Raw genomic sequence first — 17,655 nt, 5'->3', positions numbered from 1 at the left:
CAAAAAGGAAGTTCACCAGCTGCCTTTAGGGTCTGTGATTGTGCCGTGATAGCAGAATCAGTCAGATAACGGTCAGGTTTTTTTTTTTTTCACAGACTAGGGCTATTTACAACAGATGAAATGGCTGGAATGCTGTGAAGGGGCTCCAACAGCTCCAGGCCCAGGCAAGGAAGGATCCTTTTAGTACTGTAAATAAAGATAACTGTTTTCTGAAAACATCTCTAAAACAGAGAATGGGACGTGTTACACAGGAATTGTGTTTTAACATTTGGGACACAGATTATAATACTGCCAACACCATACAAATCTAGGAAGCCTGTCCTAAATTAGTTTTTTGTGATTGTTTTAAAATAGTAATTCTGCCTAGAGCAGCCCAAGATTGAGAAGATAGAAAGGTAGTCCTAATTCTTACAGACAGGCAGTAAACTGTGCTGCAGCTCTTAACGACACAGGATCTCAAGCCAGATCTTTAGACTACAGGAAAGACAGATAATACAGATACTGTGCATGAATGTGGTTTATTTATCCATCTATTAGCATAATTTATTAATTGTCGCACTGTTTATTGTCTCTTAAATTTCTAGTAAAATTTCTGTCGTACCTCCGACCCCACCTCCTTTCATAGAGTCCACAGCAGGAAGTAACGTGACGGTAAATGTACGTATCTGCAAAATATACATATACACGCACCTCTTAGGATGTCATTCATATGAAAAGGGCAGCTGCAGAAACACAGTAAATAGCAACTGCTGTAGCATCACATTGCAATATAAGTGCTGCCTTATGTTCGTCTTTTTTTTTTTTTAATACTTCATTGGTAGTAGGAGAGAAAGGTCAGAGTCTTATCATGAGGGATGTTTTCAATTTGTTTTCAGTTTTTGAGGGAAGTGATTAACGACTCTATTTGGCACTAGAATACTGCACCTGGGTTTTGGTGCCTCACTACATAAGGCTGAACTGACATGTCCTAAGCTCCCCTCCAGCCTGAAGGGATCCCAAGATCCTATGATATTCAATAGTCATTTATAAAGTGATCATTCCATGTGTTACTTTCATTACTGAGTGAAAACCAGTGCATTTGATCGTTGCCTTTGCATTTCAGTTTCTAGTGGACAGAATAGTAGGACATGACTCAGAACTCATCGAAATTGCACTAAATTACTATTTCAGTTCATTTTGGTCTGGACCCTGAGGCCCCGGTTTTGAAGCACATTGCCATTATGTAAACATTGTAATATGTGCTTAACTGGAGTTTGATGAAAACTCTTTGATTCAGAGGCACAGGAACATCTGTAATAGGTAGGACTTTTCTACTTGAACTATTAAATGCATTATAACAAATCAGTGATGTAATTAGTTGTATTTATGAAATTGCTATGCGATCTTCCTACAAGGAGTTCCACTTATATATCAAAGAGTATGGAACTGAAAAGACTATTTTCCATCTTCAAACATTAGTGTGACAGTTTTCAACCATGTCAACATACGTCCTCAGGTGTATTTGTCTATAGAAGTGAGAAAAGGGCTGCAGCTTTACCATCTGACTGTTATGTGGACTGTAGATATGTGATTGTGGAAACTTGGAAACAGAAAATATCTTGTGTTTTCTCACTCTTGGCATCTCCCGTTTGCAGGAACTCAGGCAGTCTAAAAGTTTTAATAAATCTGTGGAAAACTTGTTTTTGTCTCTCACAACACATATAAAAAGTAAGTAGCTTTCACTGCTTTGTCATTAGAGAATAACGTAGTCAAATGTTTCAATTTTTTGGCCAAAAAATAGTTATAAACAAAGGGTATTGGGTAACGGCTGAAATGACTAATGCCAAGACTGAGCCAACCTGAAAAATAATACAGTAAGTCTAATTCTACTCCAGTAATCTGATGGTTGTTTAACAAGCTGGTGATACCAACCTAGCATGCCTTTTTTGTAAAGATGTCAAAAGACTGTATTTTATTTATTTATTATTATCATTTTTAAGTTTACTGGATGGTCAGATGCAGCGTATTTAACTCACGTTAGCACAGAGTAGTAACCACTTTCTACTGTAGTGATCTTGGTGTTATCTATCTGACTCAACCCCAACTGACCCTGTCAAAGAATTTGTCATGTAATGGAAGTAGAGTTGAATGTTTTCATTCACTGGCAGTTTTCAAGAGGAGTTTCCTTCCTCTTTCTCAGTCTGTCCATTTGTGTGGGTTTTTTTCAGTGCAAACTTCTAAGAGCCAGCCAGTCCCCACAACTCTTCTGTCATTCTGATACTGTTCGTTCCTTCCATTCGCTTACGCTGCCTGCTGTTTTTAGGGTGCAGACTGTATATGCACCTCGACGGCTGATTACACTGGGGACAGCCTGTCATTGTGAAGAACAGATTAAAGGCATCAGTGACCAGAGGACAACATCTTCTGAGCCTCATGAAGATTACAGGGGCTTGCAGATTTGCATGTATTTGAACAAACCTTAGTGTTTTCTTACTAGCTTCATCTTGGACAATGCCAAATGTGAGATTAGACCTGAATAAATTTGGCTTTAGTGCCTTTCTGCCTTTCTCCCTAACTCTTGTCGCAGGTCACTTGGTCTTTCCTCTAACTTCTTCTACCCATTCTGAAGGCCTGTTCTCCTTTAACTGCAAAAATTTCATGTTGTGTTTGTGTGAACATGTATTGAAGCTAGGCAGAGACACGATGTCTGTCTGTCCTGAACAGAAGTGTAGTGTACTGTGGTGTGGGATTCTTTGTTTATTGGAAGCAGATAGCTGAGGCAGCACAGGATCGGATGCAAAGTAATTTATTCTGCTTTAGTCTGAAGCCTGGCTATATCCCACAGTTACTGGTAGACACTGTCAGGACTGCAGCAAGCAAGTTTAGTAGTTCACTGCTACCAAAAGGAAGGTCCTACTGCCCCTACATCTTTCTTCCCTCTCTCTTTCTGGCTTTATGCTGCCATCACTTCACTTGAATTAGCACTAGTGTTTCTGGACCCCTCTGGAAACTGATTTAGCTAATTAAAAGGGCAGAACATTAACCCAGACAAAATAGGTACTTTTCTGCTGGTTTAGTGAGTTAAATAGGCTCAGGGTAGGGTGTATATGTTGGAGACTGCACAACAGAGGGTGCTGGGCCATGTACACAGGAGCCAGGATTGAGGAGGGAATAGCACTGATTGCAGAGGGCGATGGCAGCAAGTTGTTAGTTCAGCTGCACGTGAAACCCCACTTAGATACTATCATCCTCAGTTAGGGTAGATCCTTTTAATTTCTGAGAAAATAACAGGCTGTTGCAGTCACTGAAGTCAATAATTAAGAAGTATAGGAAGTCTTGTAGAGAGAAAGACTTGGGCTTCTTGACTTAAGAAAACAGCTCTTTCAGCCAACATGGCCTCTTAATGAAACCTGGTGCTCTGCTGATAAATACTTTCGGTCACGAGTGTCTAAAGTTAGTACTCTATATCTTATCTAGATAAAAATGTCCTGGTTTGCAGAGGTATTTAATACGCCCAGCTCTTGTGTATTGCAGTAAATAAACCTGGAGAACCTCTATATGCCTCTGATTCTATCACTGGGGCTAGTGTGTGTGTGTGTGTGTGTCTGGGAGCAGCCGGAACAAAGGACCAGCACGTGCATCACAATGCTGCCGCTGTACAGTCTGCTCTTTACGCTGTTACCTCCTGTTCCAGTGTGGTTTGGCAGCAACAGGAGATTATAATCCAATGGCTACCATTTGCTGAATGTAAATTGAGTTGGTAGTTGTAGTTTTATTTGCAGTGCAAAATTGTCCTTGTCACTAGAGATAGCGTCTGTCTTACTGACCATTTGGGTAGAGAAGCCAAAGGAGGAATAGACAAGGAAACTGAACAATCATATTTTTTCTCACAGCAACCTGCTCTGTAACCTGGTCATTTTAAGAGAGTGTGAGGCAAGCTAGTGTTTCTGCTTCTACTGCTGGTCAAGCTACTCAGATTCTATCTACTCTATTAGATTTCTCACCCCACTCTCCTTTATGATCTCTGATTTCACTGTGTATTTTAAAAAACTGGTTTCATTTACAGTCAGAGATGACTTAATTGAGCCTGCCTATGAATATGTCACATGATGCCTTAATGGTGTACACGGAGTACAGTAAACATCTGAGGACTGATTGCTGCTAAGAGCAAAACTAACCCAAAGTGGCTTTAAAAATCACACTTGAGAATGCTATTGTTTTTGAATACCATAATGACAAATTGTCTGCTGTCTGAAGTTCTTCCACAGAGGCCCATGTAGTGGGAGAAATATTTATTTCTTCTGTATGAATTAAACTTTCATGTACCGCTTATAAGTTGTTAATTCTTCATGAGAGACTATCTGGGATTTACAACAGTGTCTGCTGCTAAGCTTCCTAGTTTTCAACTTCAGAAATCACAGATGGGTGCTGCCCTTCTCTTTAATTGAAGTTCTGACTGTACCCTGAGGAATAAGAAGCAGAGTGTGGTGCACTAAATGTCCAATTGTCCTATAGATTTATTTGACAATAAACTAGATGTTACTGAAGTGGTAATTCAATAAGGTACTTAAGTATCGGCATGAGCCTATCCATATGAGTAATGTTATTGAAGTGAATGAGGGCTACTCGTGTTCTTAAAATTATGTGTGTTTTGGGACCAGAGTATGTAATATCTCTCCTTTCATCCGTATTTTGGATAAATGTCTAAATATTTTCCAATATGCTCTGCTTTCTAATTTCCATTGTTATGTCACTTTATGTTGTTATAATGATCTTGCTTTTATGCTGAACCAAACCAAACTGCTTTACAGATCAAACTATATAGAGGGACTGTAGTAGCTCCTTCTGCAAGGAAACTGTATTTGATAGCATACAACGATTCCTTGCAGCAGCTATGATAGGAAGCAAGGAGTATAATTTCCAGTTGAAACAGCAGGAAAGATTTAGGGAGGCAAAATATAATTATACAAAAATGGGACAAGCGTTTGCCTTCCCATCTGTTTCTTACCCTCAGGAGATCAATACTAAAACTGCGGGATGAAAGTTTGAAAGCTACAGAATTAACCTGTAAATCCTACAGGATCGCTTGCAACATTTGTTATAGTGACTTCTCTCTTTATTTTCACTTCAGAAATCTCTAAGTCCCAGAATGATATGGCTGACAGACGTCTCCTAACCACAGATTATGGGCAGCACGTGGAAAGAAGGAAGCAAAGAAGGAGCCAGTCTGACACCGCCATCAACATTACAAGCAGGGTATCCTTGTTATTATACACAGTCTCTAACTGTAAGGGCTGTTCCAGGAATGGAATGTATTTGTAAGAATAATGACTTAAACAGTGGAATTTTACTTTTATTATATGAGCAGGGAATAGCTGACATTCACTGACTGCGGCCAGAACTCTGATTCTTCACAAGGTTTTTGACTTGAGTCTGCACACTTGATCTCAGCCCAGAGCTGAAATGTGAGAATGAGATTTCATAAAGACCCTCACCCAGGGAGGGAGAGGTTGGGTCGTTTTGCTCAGATGCTCACAGACTCTCTTGGGGCTGACTGATGTGTGATTGTTGGGCTGCAGGGAGATGTTCTGTCTCTTCTCCTCCTGCCCCTCTTGCTGCTGAACAGGACCAAGCTATGACCATCCAAAACCCATCCTGACACTTTCTGAGCTCTTTTAATTTGGCAAGGAGAAAATATTGACTGCTGTTAGTTGTTGGGCAACTTCCCTTTTCCTTTTGCTTTGGTTACAGTCTCTAGCTTTCAGTGTTTTCTTGAGAAGTTTGAGAAAATTCCAGTCATCTGTTTTTCCACAAATTGTACAGGGCTGAAGGTGATGTCACACATCTGCTTTAAAGTTACACTGAAGATTTTGTTTTGTAGGCTTTCAACTCCCAATGACTGAACTTTGTCCACAGTCAATTTTCCACATAGTGGGTACTTACTGAATCGCCTTGTACATCTGAATGAGGTAAATGCAGTCTGCTAAGTGCCTGAATTAGATGCCGAGAAAAGCTTTTGCTTTGGGCCAGACCTCACGGCAACTATTAAAGCTCCCTCGGTACACACTTTTCAATTTCCTCTGAAGCGTTAGGTGTTGATAAATGGAAGAGACAGGATGTCAGACCGCATGGGCTAGTGGTTTGAATTGGCCCAGCAAGGCCTGTGAACTCTGTGAAATTAGTTCTGCTATTTTTGTATGCAATTATTTTATAAACAAAATTGGCAACAATTATTCGCTACCTGAGTGCTGCTTTCATTGTGGCAAACCACACTTCAGTGTTAACTTTATTCCGCTGGCAGAGCACTGCTCTTTTAATACATTGAAAAACATCAGAGTTGGAGATAATACGAACTTAAACTGCTTTATTGCATGCTGATCACACACAGCCTATCATGTTTAAAAGATGGATATGGATTCTTTGGCTTGAGAAATGTATTAGTAGAAGATTCCAAATTATTTGTGTGGGTTTTTAATTGCTCATTTTAAGACTTAGGACTTAAATTAAGCCTACCCTTTGCATTACAGATTTTGAAAGATAGATTTCAATATTGTTTATGTGTCAGAGCACTGTTTCTCTAAGTCAGGGAGCTATTGTTTCATTCAAACCAATTAGACTATATTTAAGCTAGAATTTTAGTTTTGCTAGAATTGCTGTTCATCTTTATTTCCTGTAAGTCTGCCATTTAGTTTTTTTTAATATTGAAGAAAATTTTACTTGACTATCCCTGCACTTATATGATGGCCTTTTGTATCTTTACTGTGATTTTTAAAATTATTTTTAATCTCTGCATTATTACATTATTCTTCCCTTTATATTTTTTTTTCCATCTTTGTTTTCCTTTAATAAGGGTAGCTGTTTACCTTTCTACTAGGACTATGACTAAGTTTAGGGACAGAACCTGTTTTAAATTACACTTGCAAAGCAATTAATTACTCAAATGTTTAACAAAATATGGTGTTGAAATCTTATTTGTGATTTCTACCCCAGAAAGAACTTTCATTTTTGGAGAATGGATCCAAACAGTATTTTTTTTCCTCTAGAAAGTGTGCGCTTTTCTCCTAGGAATGATTGGAAAGGAAATAACTATAACTGCCATTTCGAATGTGCAGGGTGTGAGACTGGGGTACCACTTCAGTCTCGAGTTTCTTTCAAGTTTTCTCAAGACAGTTTCTTAAGAAAAGAAATGGTCTGCTTCTTAAGTAAGTTTTCCAAATTTGTGAGATGTTCGTAGTTTGATTCCTTCAGATTAAGGTTGAAAGAGACTATATTTAACTTCAGTAATAGTAAAAAACAATCCAATGGCAAGAACTACCAGCCAGTGTAAAATCTGGATTTAGGAAGTTAATTGGATAGTGTTTTCTAGGGCCTCTTATCATCAGACTCTCTAAGTTCATTAAGGGAACTGCAATTATACCTGCCTCACTGGGGGAACAAGCAGACACGTGCAAGCTTTGGGAGCTGTTTGCGGTGCGTCGGTAGCTGTGGGTTACCCCTCCTGTGACAACAGGCACGTTCTGCTGGCGACATCAGAGCTGGGCTGGGTGGGAGTCTTGCTTATGGGACCTGGTTTTAAGTTTAGCACTGGTAGTTCTGTTGCCTTGTCATTCACTTACATTCCGTTTAACACAATAGGGAAGTCTTTCTGCTCCAAGTAGAAGCTAAAATTCAGTGTGTGGTAGGTTGTTTTGGTTAGCAAGTGAAATTGGTGGTGTTTCAGGTTTTCATAAAGCAGAAGACAGTTTCTCTGCTGAGAAATATGATGCTTTGGTTTTGTTTGGGGTTTTTTGGAGACTATATTCTGAATGCATTTTCTGCCTGTTACCTTCTTGCAAGGGAACTTAATGAATTCTTACATCTGTTCTTAAGGTAGGGCAGTTATTACACACAACAACTTCTGTGTGCAATAATAACAGCATACTGGTTTGGATTTTGCACATCCGGTTTTTGCAGAAGTAATCTCGATATATTATCTGCTCTGTTGTCCTCATCTAGTGCTTACTGCTGATTGTGCAGGAGGGGTTCCCAGGTTTGTTAAATATATATTATCTGTTTCTATTATGCAAGTAACTCCCTCTCCTTTTTATTGATTCTGTCACGCTATGTTCTTTCTAGAATTCAGGCAATCCATGTTATACATTTTTTTAAAAAGAATTTATTTTCTTAGATCCTAACCATGTAAAATTTCTTACCTCACTCTTTTCCTACCCATTGAAAAGTGAACATACTTTTCATAGATTGTATTATCCAGTGGTGGACCAAAATGAGCTAAAATCTATTTTTAGCTTATTTATAGCCATATTTATTAGTCTTTTGGTACTTCATTCTATTAACTGTTGTTATTGGTAACAGAGTTGGCTGAAGGTAAATCTCAGGGAGTTTTACTACTATATATATCTTAATTTCCCACAAATTAGCAGGATTTTCATGGGAAGATTGGAAAGGTGAATGGACTTAGTCAAAGAAAAGTCAAGAACAACTCAGAAATTTAAACTTTTTCTGTAGTCAAAGCTAAATAAGAACTTGTGAGTCTGTTTCTGTGTTCAGGTCTCTTTCAACCTATGTTCATTCTGGCATGGGTAGACCTAGGCATGTGTCATGCATATAGCAAAACACTTTTTAATTTTTTTAATTTCCTGGAGGCAAGATTTTTTTTTTTCTTGCAAAATTAATGTTTTGTTAAAGGCTAATAAGACCTTTTATTAGTATATTGCTACTTTTTGGTGTGTTATTAGTAGACTGTTGTTAGTAATTGCTGTGGTAGTGATCCTTAGATTAGGTGGTGGTATGTTGATTTTAGAAAATTATGAATATAATGAATGTACTACTAGCTGGGATGACAGAGTTGTAAGTCAACATTTAAATTAAGTTACTACATTGTCTTAGAAAGTGTGTCACCTGCGTGACACTGATCAGGGTGAATTGCATTTACTGCATTTTCTTCTGATAGCATTCCTGGAGGAATCAGGAAATTTTTTCTTAAATTAAAAAAATTACTTGCTGAATTTCTTACAGATGAAAAGTACACCGAGCCTTCAACATCTCATCACTGGCGCTCATAATGACAGTGACATTCTGACCAAAAGGAATTGCAAGGAGGAAGAAGACATAACAACCAGTCCCACAAGTGACACAGTTTTCTGTGATGGCAGAAAACATGTAAGTTGATGTGTGAAGCACACCAGAATGGGTGCCCAATGGGGACAGATATAAAAGCTAAGATCTTGTGCAAAATGTTGGTGTATTTTGGATTATATTACAAAATGAAGGAAGAATTTTACTTGAGTTTGTATCTGATGAAAGCCTGACTTCCTTTGGCACGGTCCTCACAGTAATACTGTGAAAGTAGAATACTTCTACAGCATAAGCCCAATGAAATGAATAATGGATAATTGATAGATGGATATAGCCATTAATAATGAATAATTGATAGATCAGCTTCCTCTGAATTTTGCAAATGCAACTAACATTCTTCCCATTTTATATTAGGGTTGGTATCGTGAGCACGGTTCTTTCTAACCTAGTAGCTAACTTCTTCTCTTAAAACTTCATTTATCTGAGGGGTTTTGTTATTCTGCAAGAACTGTGGTAATGGAAATGTCAGTGGAAATTCAAATGTCACAATGTCAGTGACTGAAGAGGAAGCTGACAGTGATGGAAGCCAGGGGAGCAGTTCACGGGGTTTGGGGATGGCATTGAATCATCCTCTGATGGATGACATTTTGAATACTGCAAATGAGAGAGAAGGCAGCCACATATAAATGAATTCAGGACATGCTTTAAAGTCTCTATGATTAACTGCGGAAGCTAATTTCTATGCATTAGTGATGACGTTAAGCAGGGTGAAGTATCCAAAGAATCCATGACTGATATTGTAAAGGAGGGAACTAAAATGACTTTTAGGGAATCAAAATTAAACCAGCCTGTTCACTTTGCAGAGTAATAAAAACACACACAAGGACCTTCCCGCTCTCTGTTTACTGCACTGTGGAGTCCAAGGTGTTAAACTGACAAATGGATAACAGTTTTGGATGATATTTGTGATTCTAATGACAACTGTTTGAACAGGGCTATAGACAGCCCAGGCTTAAAAGTGAAGTATTTTCTACTGTCTTGTAAAGGGGAAGGTCAACATCCATTAAACTTCCCTTTATGGGTAAGTGTTGGATGTTGATTACTGCTCCATGAAAATGTATCTTCCCAAAATATCAGATGGCATTGCTTCCAGTCATGCCACCAGGAGTGCAACAGGTGAAGTCATTGCTAAATCCCTCTTCGCTGCACCAAAAGGATAAGTGATTTCTGCATTGAATGTATGTGGCTCCTGATCAGGTGGGAGACATACCTGGTGATACTTAGTCCGAACATCATTAATCAGAACACCTCTCCAGCCTCTCTAAATAATTAAGAGGTTTGGTGGAATAAATATTAGGGGCTTCTACAGAACTTTTTATAGGACATACGAGCTAAGACAAAAATTATTTGCATTCCTTTGCCGTGAAGGATTTTGGTGGAAAATAAGCGTTTTCTGGTCAGATGAATAAAGATATGTCAGAGAGTGAAAGAGCAGAGCTGAACAAAGCTGCAGGGGAGATTGATTACACTGATAACACCTCTCCTGGAGGGAGAAGATTACTTGCAACAAACATCAGGTCAAAACAGTCCTAACACTTCTTGTCACTTCCTCAATAAGCACCTAACCCTTCTTTTGTCAAGTTTGTATGTTATTTAGAGCTTACAAGATAGAGGAGATAGATTCTTGAATCTAATTAAGCTGTTGGTGTGAATTTTAAAACGAGTATTTAGCAAACTGCGTGAACAAAGAAGAGCATCTGCATGGAAGAGAGATATTATCTTATAAACACTACTCTGCACTCTCAGCTGCTGGGTTGTGCAATGCAGAACTCCTTGGTTAACCAGTCCTGCATGGGCTGGTGGTGTTGATTTTCAGAGGGAGGAGTGATCTAACACAGATTCCTGAGCAATCTAGGACAATGTTGCTGTGAGATTAATCACAGCAACAATTGTGTCTTTAAGATTCTAGGGCTCACCTTAAAGAGTATCATTCTAAATAAATGGCGACCAAACCATTTTGATTGAGTTGATAATTTGTTACCGTGAAGGCTAGATAGCACAGTAAAATTATATGTCTGTGCTGGGCCACGGAAAGGATTAGAGTCTCTTCCTTCGTTGCAGTTTCATGGCCTCTGTAAGTGCTGGACACAAATATTGTTTATATATGTCCTGTAGGCAAAGGGAGATGCGAGGGCAACAAAATGGCTGAGGTGAGCTAAGAAACATCTTCTTTATGCACCAGCGTATGACAACTGGATGTCTTTGTATTTTAATCTTTCCTGAACAGTCTGCTGCAGTATGGAGTGTGTCATTTTTATATGGAATTGGGGAATCTTGTAGAATATTTACTGGCTGTGCCAGGCCACTTTTGTTTCCTTTAATACATGATAGAACCTAACACCTCGGCAGCGTACCCTGCTATGAGCTATGTAGTAAATGCAGTCTAGTTTGATGTTTTGTATCTCTTTGTTCTTAGATTTCAGAGTTTTTTTCACTCTTCCTTTTAGAAACTTATCCCGTTTTATTGTGGGGAGCCATATAGCAGTTTTATTCGGAGAAAATTTCTAGACCTCAAAGTTACCTAAAAAAGCATTTTCTTAGCCTAGAGAGCTTACTGAAGAGAAAAAGGCAAAGCAGTAGAACTGCAATTACAGTCTTAATTTTCAGGGCTGTTATGGAAGCAACAGAATGATATATACAGTTTACCTTAAATCTCCATGATTTGCAGTAGCTCTACAGTCATGTCTGTAAAGATACTGAGCTTTAAAGGAAATAAATGTTTTGTCCTGTTTGATATGAAGCTACTTTTCCCAAACATTTGTCTTTTCTTAGGGGAGTTTGTATAGCCTTAACAGCACTTGCACTGAGTCTGGCAATTTTGGCAAGGCGAACATCACGGGAGAAATAGAGTTTGCGATAAGATACATCTTCAAAGCTTGCATCTTAGAAATTTGCATCAAGGGATGCAAGAACCTGGCTTACGGAGAAGAGAAGAAGAAAAAGTGTAACCCGTAAGTAGAGAAGGAGAAAGAAATATTCTGGTTTTAAGATACTTATGATTGATATATGATGGTATGCCGTATTAGCACCTTCAGAACATCCAAAATTTATACCAGCCCTTCTTACATATAAACACTGCAAGACAAATAGGTTTCATACCAGCGCTTATTCCATTCTGACCATTTTCTGCTAGTAACTGTCTCTTTCCCTGCCTGTGGCCCGGGAGATGGGTATCTGTGTTGTTCATGAGCACTTCTGGATCTCGAGAATTCGGGTTTTATCTCTTAAGTTGTGTCTGCGAAATTAATACGTAAGTGGCTAAAACATGAGATGTTGTGCTCCTAATTCACCTACTGACTCACTGTGGGTCACTGCTGTGCTTCCATCTTCTGTAATAAGAACAGAAATTTCAGATACTGCAATACATTTTAAAATCTAAAGCTGTTTAATAATTATGTATTATTTTAAGAGGAAAAAGTACCTATTTCTGTGGATAAAATATGCCTTAGAAAGGTTTGGTTGGGTAGTTAAGCCTTGGTGATTTGTCCATTTATTACTAAACAATCCTCTCTGACCATGTTGCCCCTGCTGTCACGCCACATTTGAGCACTGGAGTGACCACATTGGCATTGTGGAGTTGGGGTCACCATCACCCAGAAGGAATATGGCTTTTGTGCATCTTGCAGAGGATGTGCATAGAGAGGAGCTTGGTGATGGCAGGAGCCTTGCTGGAGCAGCAGCTCATGAAACAGGGCAGTTTGAGAGCACTTCGCAAGTGGGTCAAGGTTCTTTAAGTCCTGGTAATTAAGCCAGGCAAACAGGTGCAGGAAGCCTGAAAGGCAATGTGGGAAGTGTTGTGTCGTGAATATTATGTTCCTTATTGATATATATTTATATATTTCTGTTGGTTTCCAAGCCAACAGAAGGAGTACAGTCAGTGTACTCACTTAACATGCTTGCTGAAAAGCAGACTTTTAACTGCTTTTTAAAACCTGTTGAATTATTTAGCTTGGTGACTGGTCTGAGGTCTGACAGGCTAGTTTTTAATTGAATTGAGTAAGAAGCTAAAATTTCTAGTACCTGAATATTTTAAAAAGGTAGTTTTACCTATGAATAAGTTTGGAAAGAATAGGGAAGGTGTTTAAGTTCTGCACTGGTGATATAAGATACAGCTGACTTTATTTACCCAGAAAGTTAATCAAGAGGCTGTTTTAAAACTGGTTTAAATCATGATATCTGAAATAAATACAACAAATACTGTTTGAAAATATTTAGTATTATGTTAACAATCACTCCTTTCCCTGCCAAGCTGCGAGCCAACAATCTCTATTGCTAATACTCTTTAGTTCTGAAGCCACAAGACAAATACAGCCCACTGAACTTATATTAAGGGGAATATTTAAGTATTAATGTTCATGTGACCTACACATGAGAAACTGTGGGTAGGAGTCATTGGTGCTTGATCCAACTCAGCTTCTAGAATTTATTTTTTTACTGGTTTTCTTTGACTCAATGTTAGGGCAATTTTGAGCACTTTAGGCATTCTCCCATTTTCACTCTAGTGGCTACAAATTAGAATTTGTAAAGGTTATGAATTATTATGTATTATTTGTATGATTAGACCTTTTTTTGCTATGTGGTACTTTGTGTTGTAAAGATGAGGTATTTTCTTCGTGAACAAGCAGCAATGATCCTGAAGTTGAGTGAGTTGGTATTTTTTTCCTTCGAGCAGATAATATGCTGTTTGTTTTCATCATAAAACTGTCAGGACAACTGACAAGGTGACGTCCTTGGTGGCTGTTTTATCAGAGGCCAAGAGAATGAAAACAAAAGATTTCTATTCAGATACTAATCCTTTCCCAGTTAGAATAGAATTGAGACACATTAGCTGAGTGATATACAGCAATCCTTATAGAGATCCTTAGTCTGTCTGCTTTTATTGAGAAAGTATATAAACTACAATTTTCCATTCTATTGCTAGGAAAATTACAAAGTCAATAAAATTGTTTAAGAATTTAGGAAAAACTCCTCTCATCTAATTAGTTTTTCTTCTTAGTTTGGTTCTCCTCTCTCTTTCCACATCACTTTCTATATATCCTTCTCCCTATCTACAAGGTACGTTAAGGTTTATTTACTTCCTGATAAATCTCCTCGGAGCAAGCGGAAGACAGCTGTCAAAAAGAGCACCGTGGATCCGGAATTCGATGAATCTTTGAAGGTACCATGTTCAATTGTGTGTCATTTTTCCATGGTAATGCCTCCTTTTGCAATGTACAATCCTGCAAATTCAGAATCATCCGAATGGGACAAAACCATGAGTCACTGGCAACAATAATTTAAAAAATTATGTTTTTCAGTCCAAGTAAGAGAAAATGCTTTTGGAGTTACAATAGTAAATTGCAAACCAGCAGAAAAGTCTGCCTTAGTCCATGAAAACCCTTTTAATGAATTCCAGTGTTGTTCTGAGTTACCCTGTGGCAAAAGCAAAGTGTCTTCCATAGACACCTTTTTTTTGTGCACTCAGGAATGGGTGTATTGCAGAGCAGTTAGTGTTTTACACAAGTATCTCTTTCAACTGATACCGCTTTTGTTGGTGCCACCTGGGAGTGTCTCTCTGCAGTCAGCTGAATGCTAAATGAATTCCACCACCTCTAAAACATCGTCTGCTTCCTTTTCCCCATGCAACTGATGCCAGGCAATGTCTTTGTAGTGTCTAATTTCAAACATTATATAAACCCACCAGAGAACTGTAGTTATGATTTTAATTCCTTAATGCCTTGCAATATTACTTCTTGCATGCCTGTAAGATCGGTGTGTAGAAAATAGGAGCCATTATTCTCACTTCACAGACACTTAATGAAAGGTGAAGCTGAAGCTGAGTACTGTCAGCTGGGAGAGGTTGGATTAGTTTGGTTGTTCCCAGCTCCGATTTTGTACTCAAATCACTACAAACCCGTCTTTTTGTGTGCATCAGCAAGCTGCAGCAGCACAGAAGGTAATGAGCTCTTCAGTCATGTGTTGTGTTGGAAAAGATATGAAACAAAGTTAATGGAGGGATGAACTTATATTGTTGCTCCTTCAACTACAGAGAAGTTTCAGTGTTACCCTCATCTCTTGGTGTATACAACATCAAGAAGCAAGTAAAACAGGCAAAAATGTTTGAGAAGACCATTGTCAAATTCAATAACAACAAAAGATTTATGTAATGTGTGTAATTCTCATCTATCCCAAAGGCTGTATGTAAGGTTTCAGTTGGGAGAAAAAAGAGCCTGAAGCTGGAATAACTGGTCCTAATTTTATAGTCCCTTTTTAATGCCAGAGCCATGCAGAACTGGTACAGGGAGAGTGAGAGCCATACTTGAGTTGGCTGCATGAGCACTAAAGGTAATTTAGTTAGAAATCTTTTTAATTAGTTTAATTATTAGTTCATCCAGAGTAGCAGAAATTGTCAAAAAACCATAGTGCCTGGTGCAGGTAAACTACATCATGACACTGAGATCCAACTCAGTGGGATTCAGCTGCAAATTAAGGCATCTGCCTTTAGGTAGCTGCATGTGTGAAAGGTGTGTACGTGCCCTTGAGAATCACTAGGGGTGATTTGCCCTAAAGCCTACACCCAGCTTGTGATTCAGCAGCCTAAATGTGGGTAGCAATGCCATCGTCCATGCCATCGCCTTCATTTTTCAGTCCAGGTGGGTGGAGGTCACCTGTAGGCTGGGTATCACATTTGCCAGTCTCGTGTGTGTATATTAGATACCCAAGAATGTCTCAAAGGCCTCTAACTATGTTTCAGGAGTGGATCAGGGCTTTAATTAGTGGTCAGCTAAATTACTTCCTTGCCCCTAGTGAGTGCAGTGAGTAGATCAGTGTCTTAATCTTGAACTGACCTTCAGAGCAGACAAATTCTGCTGGGGCTGTAAACCACAAATATTAAAAGAAAAATGAAACAACAACAAAAAAAACCCAACCAAACCAACCCAGAAAAAATGGTCAAGAATTATTTAAAGATCTGAGTCAATAATCTAAATCTTTAGCAAGGCAGGCCAAGGTATTCCTGGAATGTTGTTTCATATTTGGGTGAGCATTATTTAGCATTTAAGTAGTGGGGTAATATGCAAATTCCAAAGCACATTCAGGCAACATGGTTCTGTCTGCATCCGAATGCCTTCAGCCATGAAGCTGGGCTTCCTCTGAGCAGGTTATGAGCCTGGGCCTGCGTTCGTCCTGTGTGTCGTTTTGTAAATGCTGTTTGTCTTTCCAGTACAAGATCGACTACTCACAGCTGGGAAGCCGGCAGCTTCAGATATCAGTGTGGCACGCAGGAGCGCTCAAATACAGGGTGTTTTTGGGGGAAGTGGTGATCCCGCTGGCAGCATGGGATTTCGAAGATAACTCAATGCAGTTGTTCAACTGGTACCAGCTCAGACCCAAGGTGATTCTTAGTTTTTGTGCTTACTTGTATCTCGAGAGTGGGATGCAGTGAAATCTATGAAAAGGATCACCCTTCTGAAGTCACTGAGGGGAAAAATGCTAAAAATGCTGTCAATCCAGTCCATTAGCAAGATGTGTTGGAAACATAAACTGTGAGAATGATGTGGAATAGAATGATTGCAGTAATGCGGATTTCTATATGTCCCTTTCTTAAGCTTGAAAAGCCTGAGGATGATCTTATCCAGTACAGCGGCGAACTCCTCGTGTCTGCGAGACTGTCAGTACCAGCCCAGTATAAAAATTTCCAGTTTGAAGGTATAAAACATTTCCATGTACTTGAATCCCTTGGCTAGAAAAGAATTGAGATCAATGAAGGGCTGACGATGTGTCCATATAATATTCCTCTATGACATTAATAACAGCTACTGCAAACGGTGGTGTGTGGTGTATTATATTTTAAATTAATTAAAATCTGAACATTTGGCAACTTCATCTTTTTCTTCTTTTTAATGCCAACAAAAGCTGCCCATTATAATGGCAGCAGTATGATGCATCCGGCTGTTTGTCTGGACAGCTTGTGCCTCTCCTGATGTGGCCAGTAGACCTTACTCTGGAGGTGATGCAGCGGTTTTACAGCCCAAGGCAGAGACTGCCAATTGAGGGAAAAGGCTACAAGGTTACCATACCAGCACCCTTGGCTTAGAATCATAGAATCATCGAATCATCCAGGTTGGAAGAGACCCTTGGGATCATCGAGTCCAACCATCTACCCTACACTACAAAGTTCTTCCCTATATCATATCCCCCAACACCATTTTTAGAGAGGTTGTTTCGTTTGGAAGAAGGTTCAAAATGTACAGTCAGGATTTGGTTTTTGGTAATGCAAGACTTGAGGTACGTGAAGCATTGCTGTAGTGTGTGTCTGAGCAAATGGAATGAAATAAACACTTGGGGAGGGCAGGGATAGGACACCCTCTCTTTCCTTAACTCCCTGGATTGTAGTGAGGTGTGCAGGCGTTCAGAGCTCTAGGACCTCTGTCTGTGTTCAGGATCATAGCAACAATTAGAGACCAGGAGAAAGATCTAATGAGCTGTTAACGTTAATTTTGTTCCCTTTTCTTTTCCAGATGACTCCAAAGTTGCCAGCTTGCTTTCTTCTATTTTTCCTCC

General features: G+C 39.1%; 1 protein-coding gene across 3 annotated transcripts in view; it reads left to right on the top strand.

Moving 5' to 3' along the window:
• The window catches only part of SYTL3 (synaptotagmin like 3), a 39,053-nt gene that overhangs the window by 11,564 nt on the left and 9,834 nt on the right, over positions 1–17,655 (top strand). The window contains exons 5-12 of one of the 3 annotated variants that reach the window (XM_074168743.1): positions 585–651; positions 1,635–1,707; positions 5,111–5,235; positions 8,995–9,138; positions 11,887–12,065; positions 14,170–14,272; positions 16,316–16,486; positions 16,701–16,800. In XM_074168743.1, coding sequence (XP_074024844.1) covers positions 585–651; positions 1,635–1,707; positions 5,111–5,235; positions 8,995–9,138; positions 11,887–12,065; positions 14,170–14,272; positions 16,316–16,486; positions 16,701–16,800 — 962 coding nt within the window. Of the gene's footprint in view, positions 1–584; positions 658–1,634; positions 1,708–5,110; positions 5,236–8,994; positions 9,139–11,886; positions 12,066–14,169; positions 14,273–16,315; positions 16,487–16,700; positions 16,803–17,655 lie in introns of all 3 variants that reach the window. The other 2 variants (XM_074168744.1, XM_074168742.1) reach the window with 2 other exon arrangements.

Source organism: Numenius arquata, chromosome 2 (genome assembly GCF_964106895.1).
Source record: "Numenius arquata chromosome 2, bNumArq3.hap1.1, whole genome shotgun sequence".
Lineage (NCBI taxonomy): Eukaryota > Metazoa > Chordata > Aves > Charadriiformes > Scolopacidae > Numenius > Numenius arquata.
Note: the sequence above shows the minus strand (reverse complement) of the source record. Positions and strands in the feature narration are given on the sequence as shown.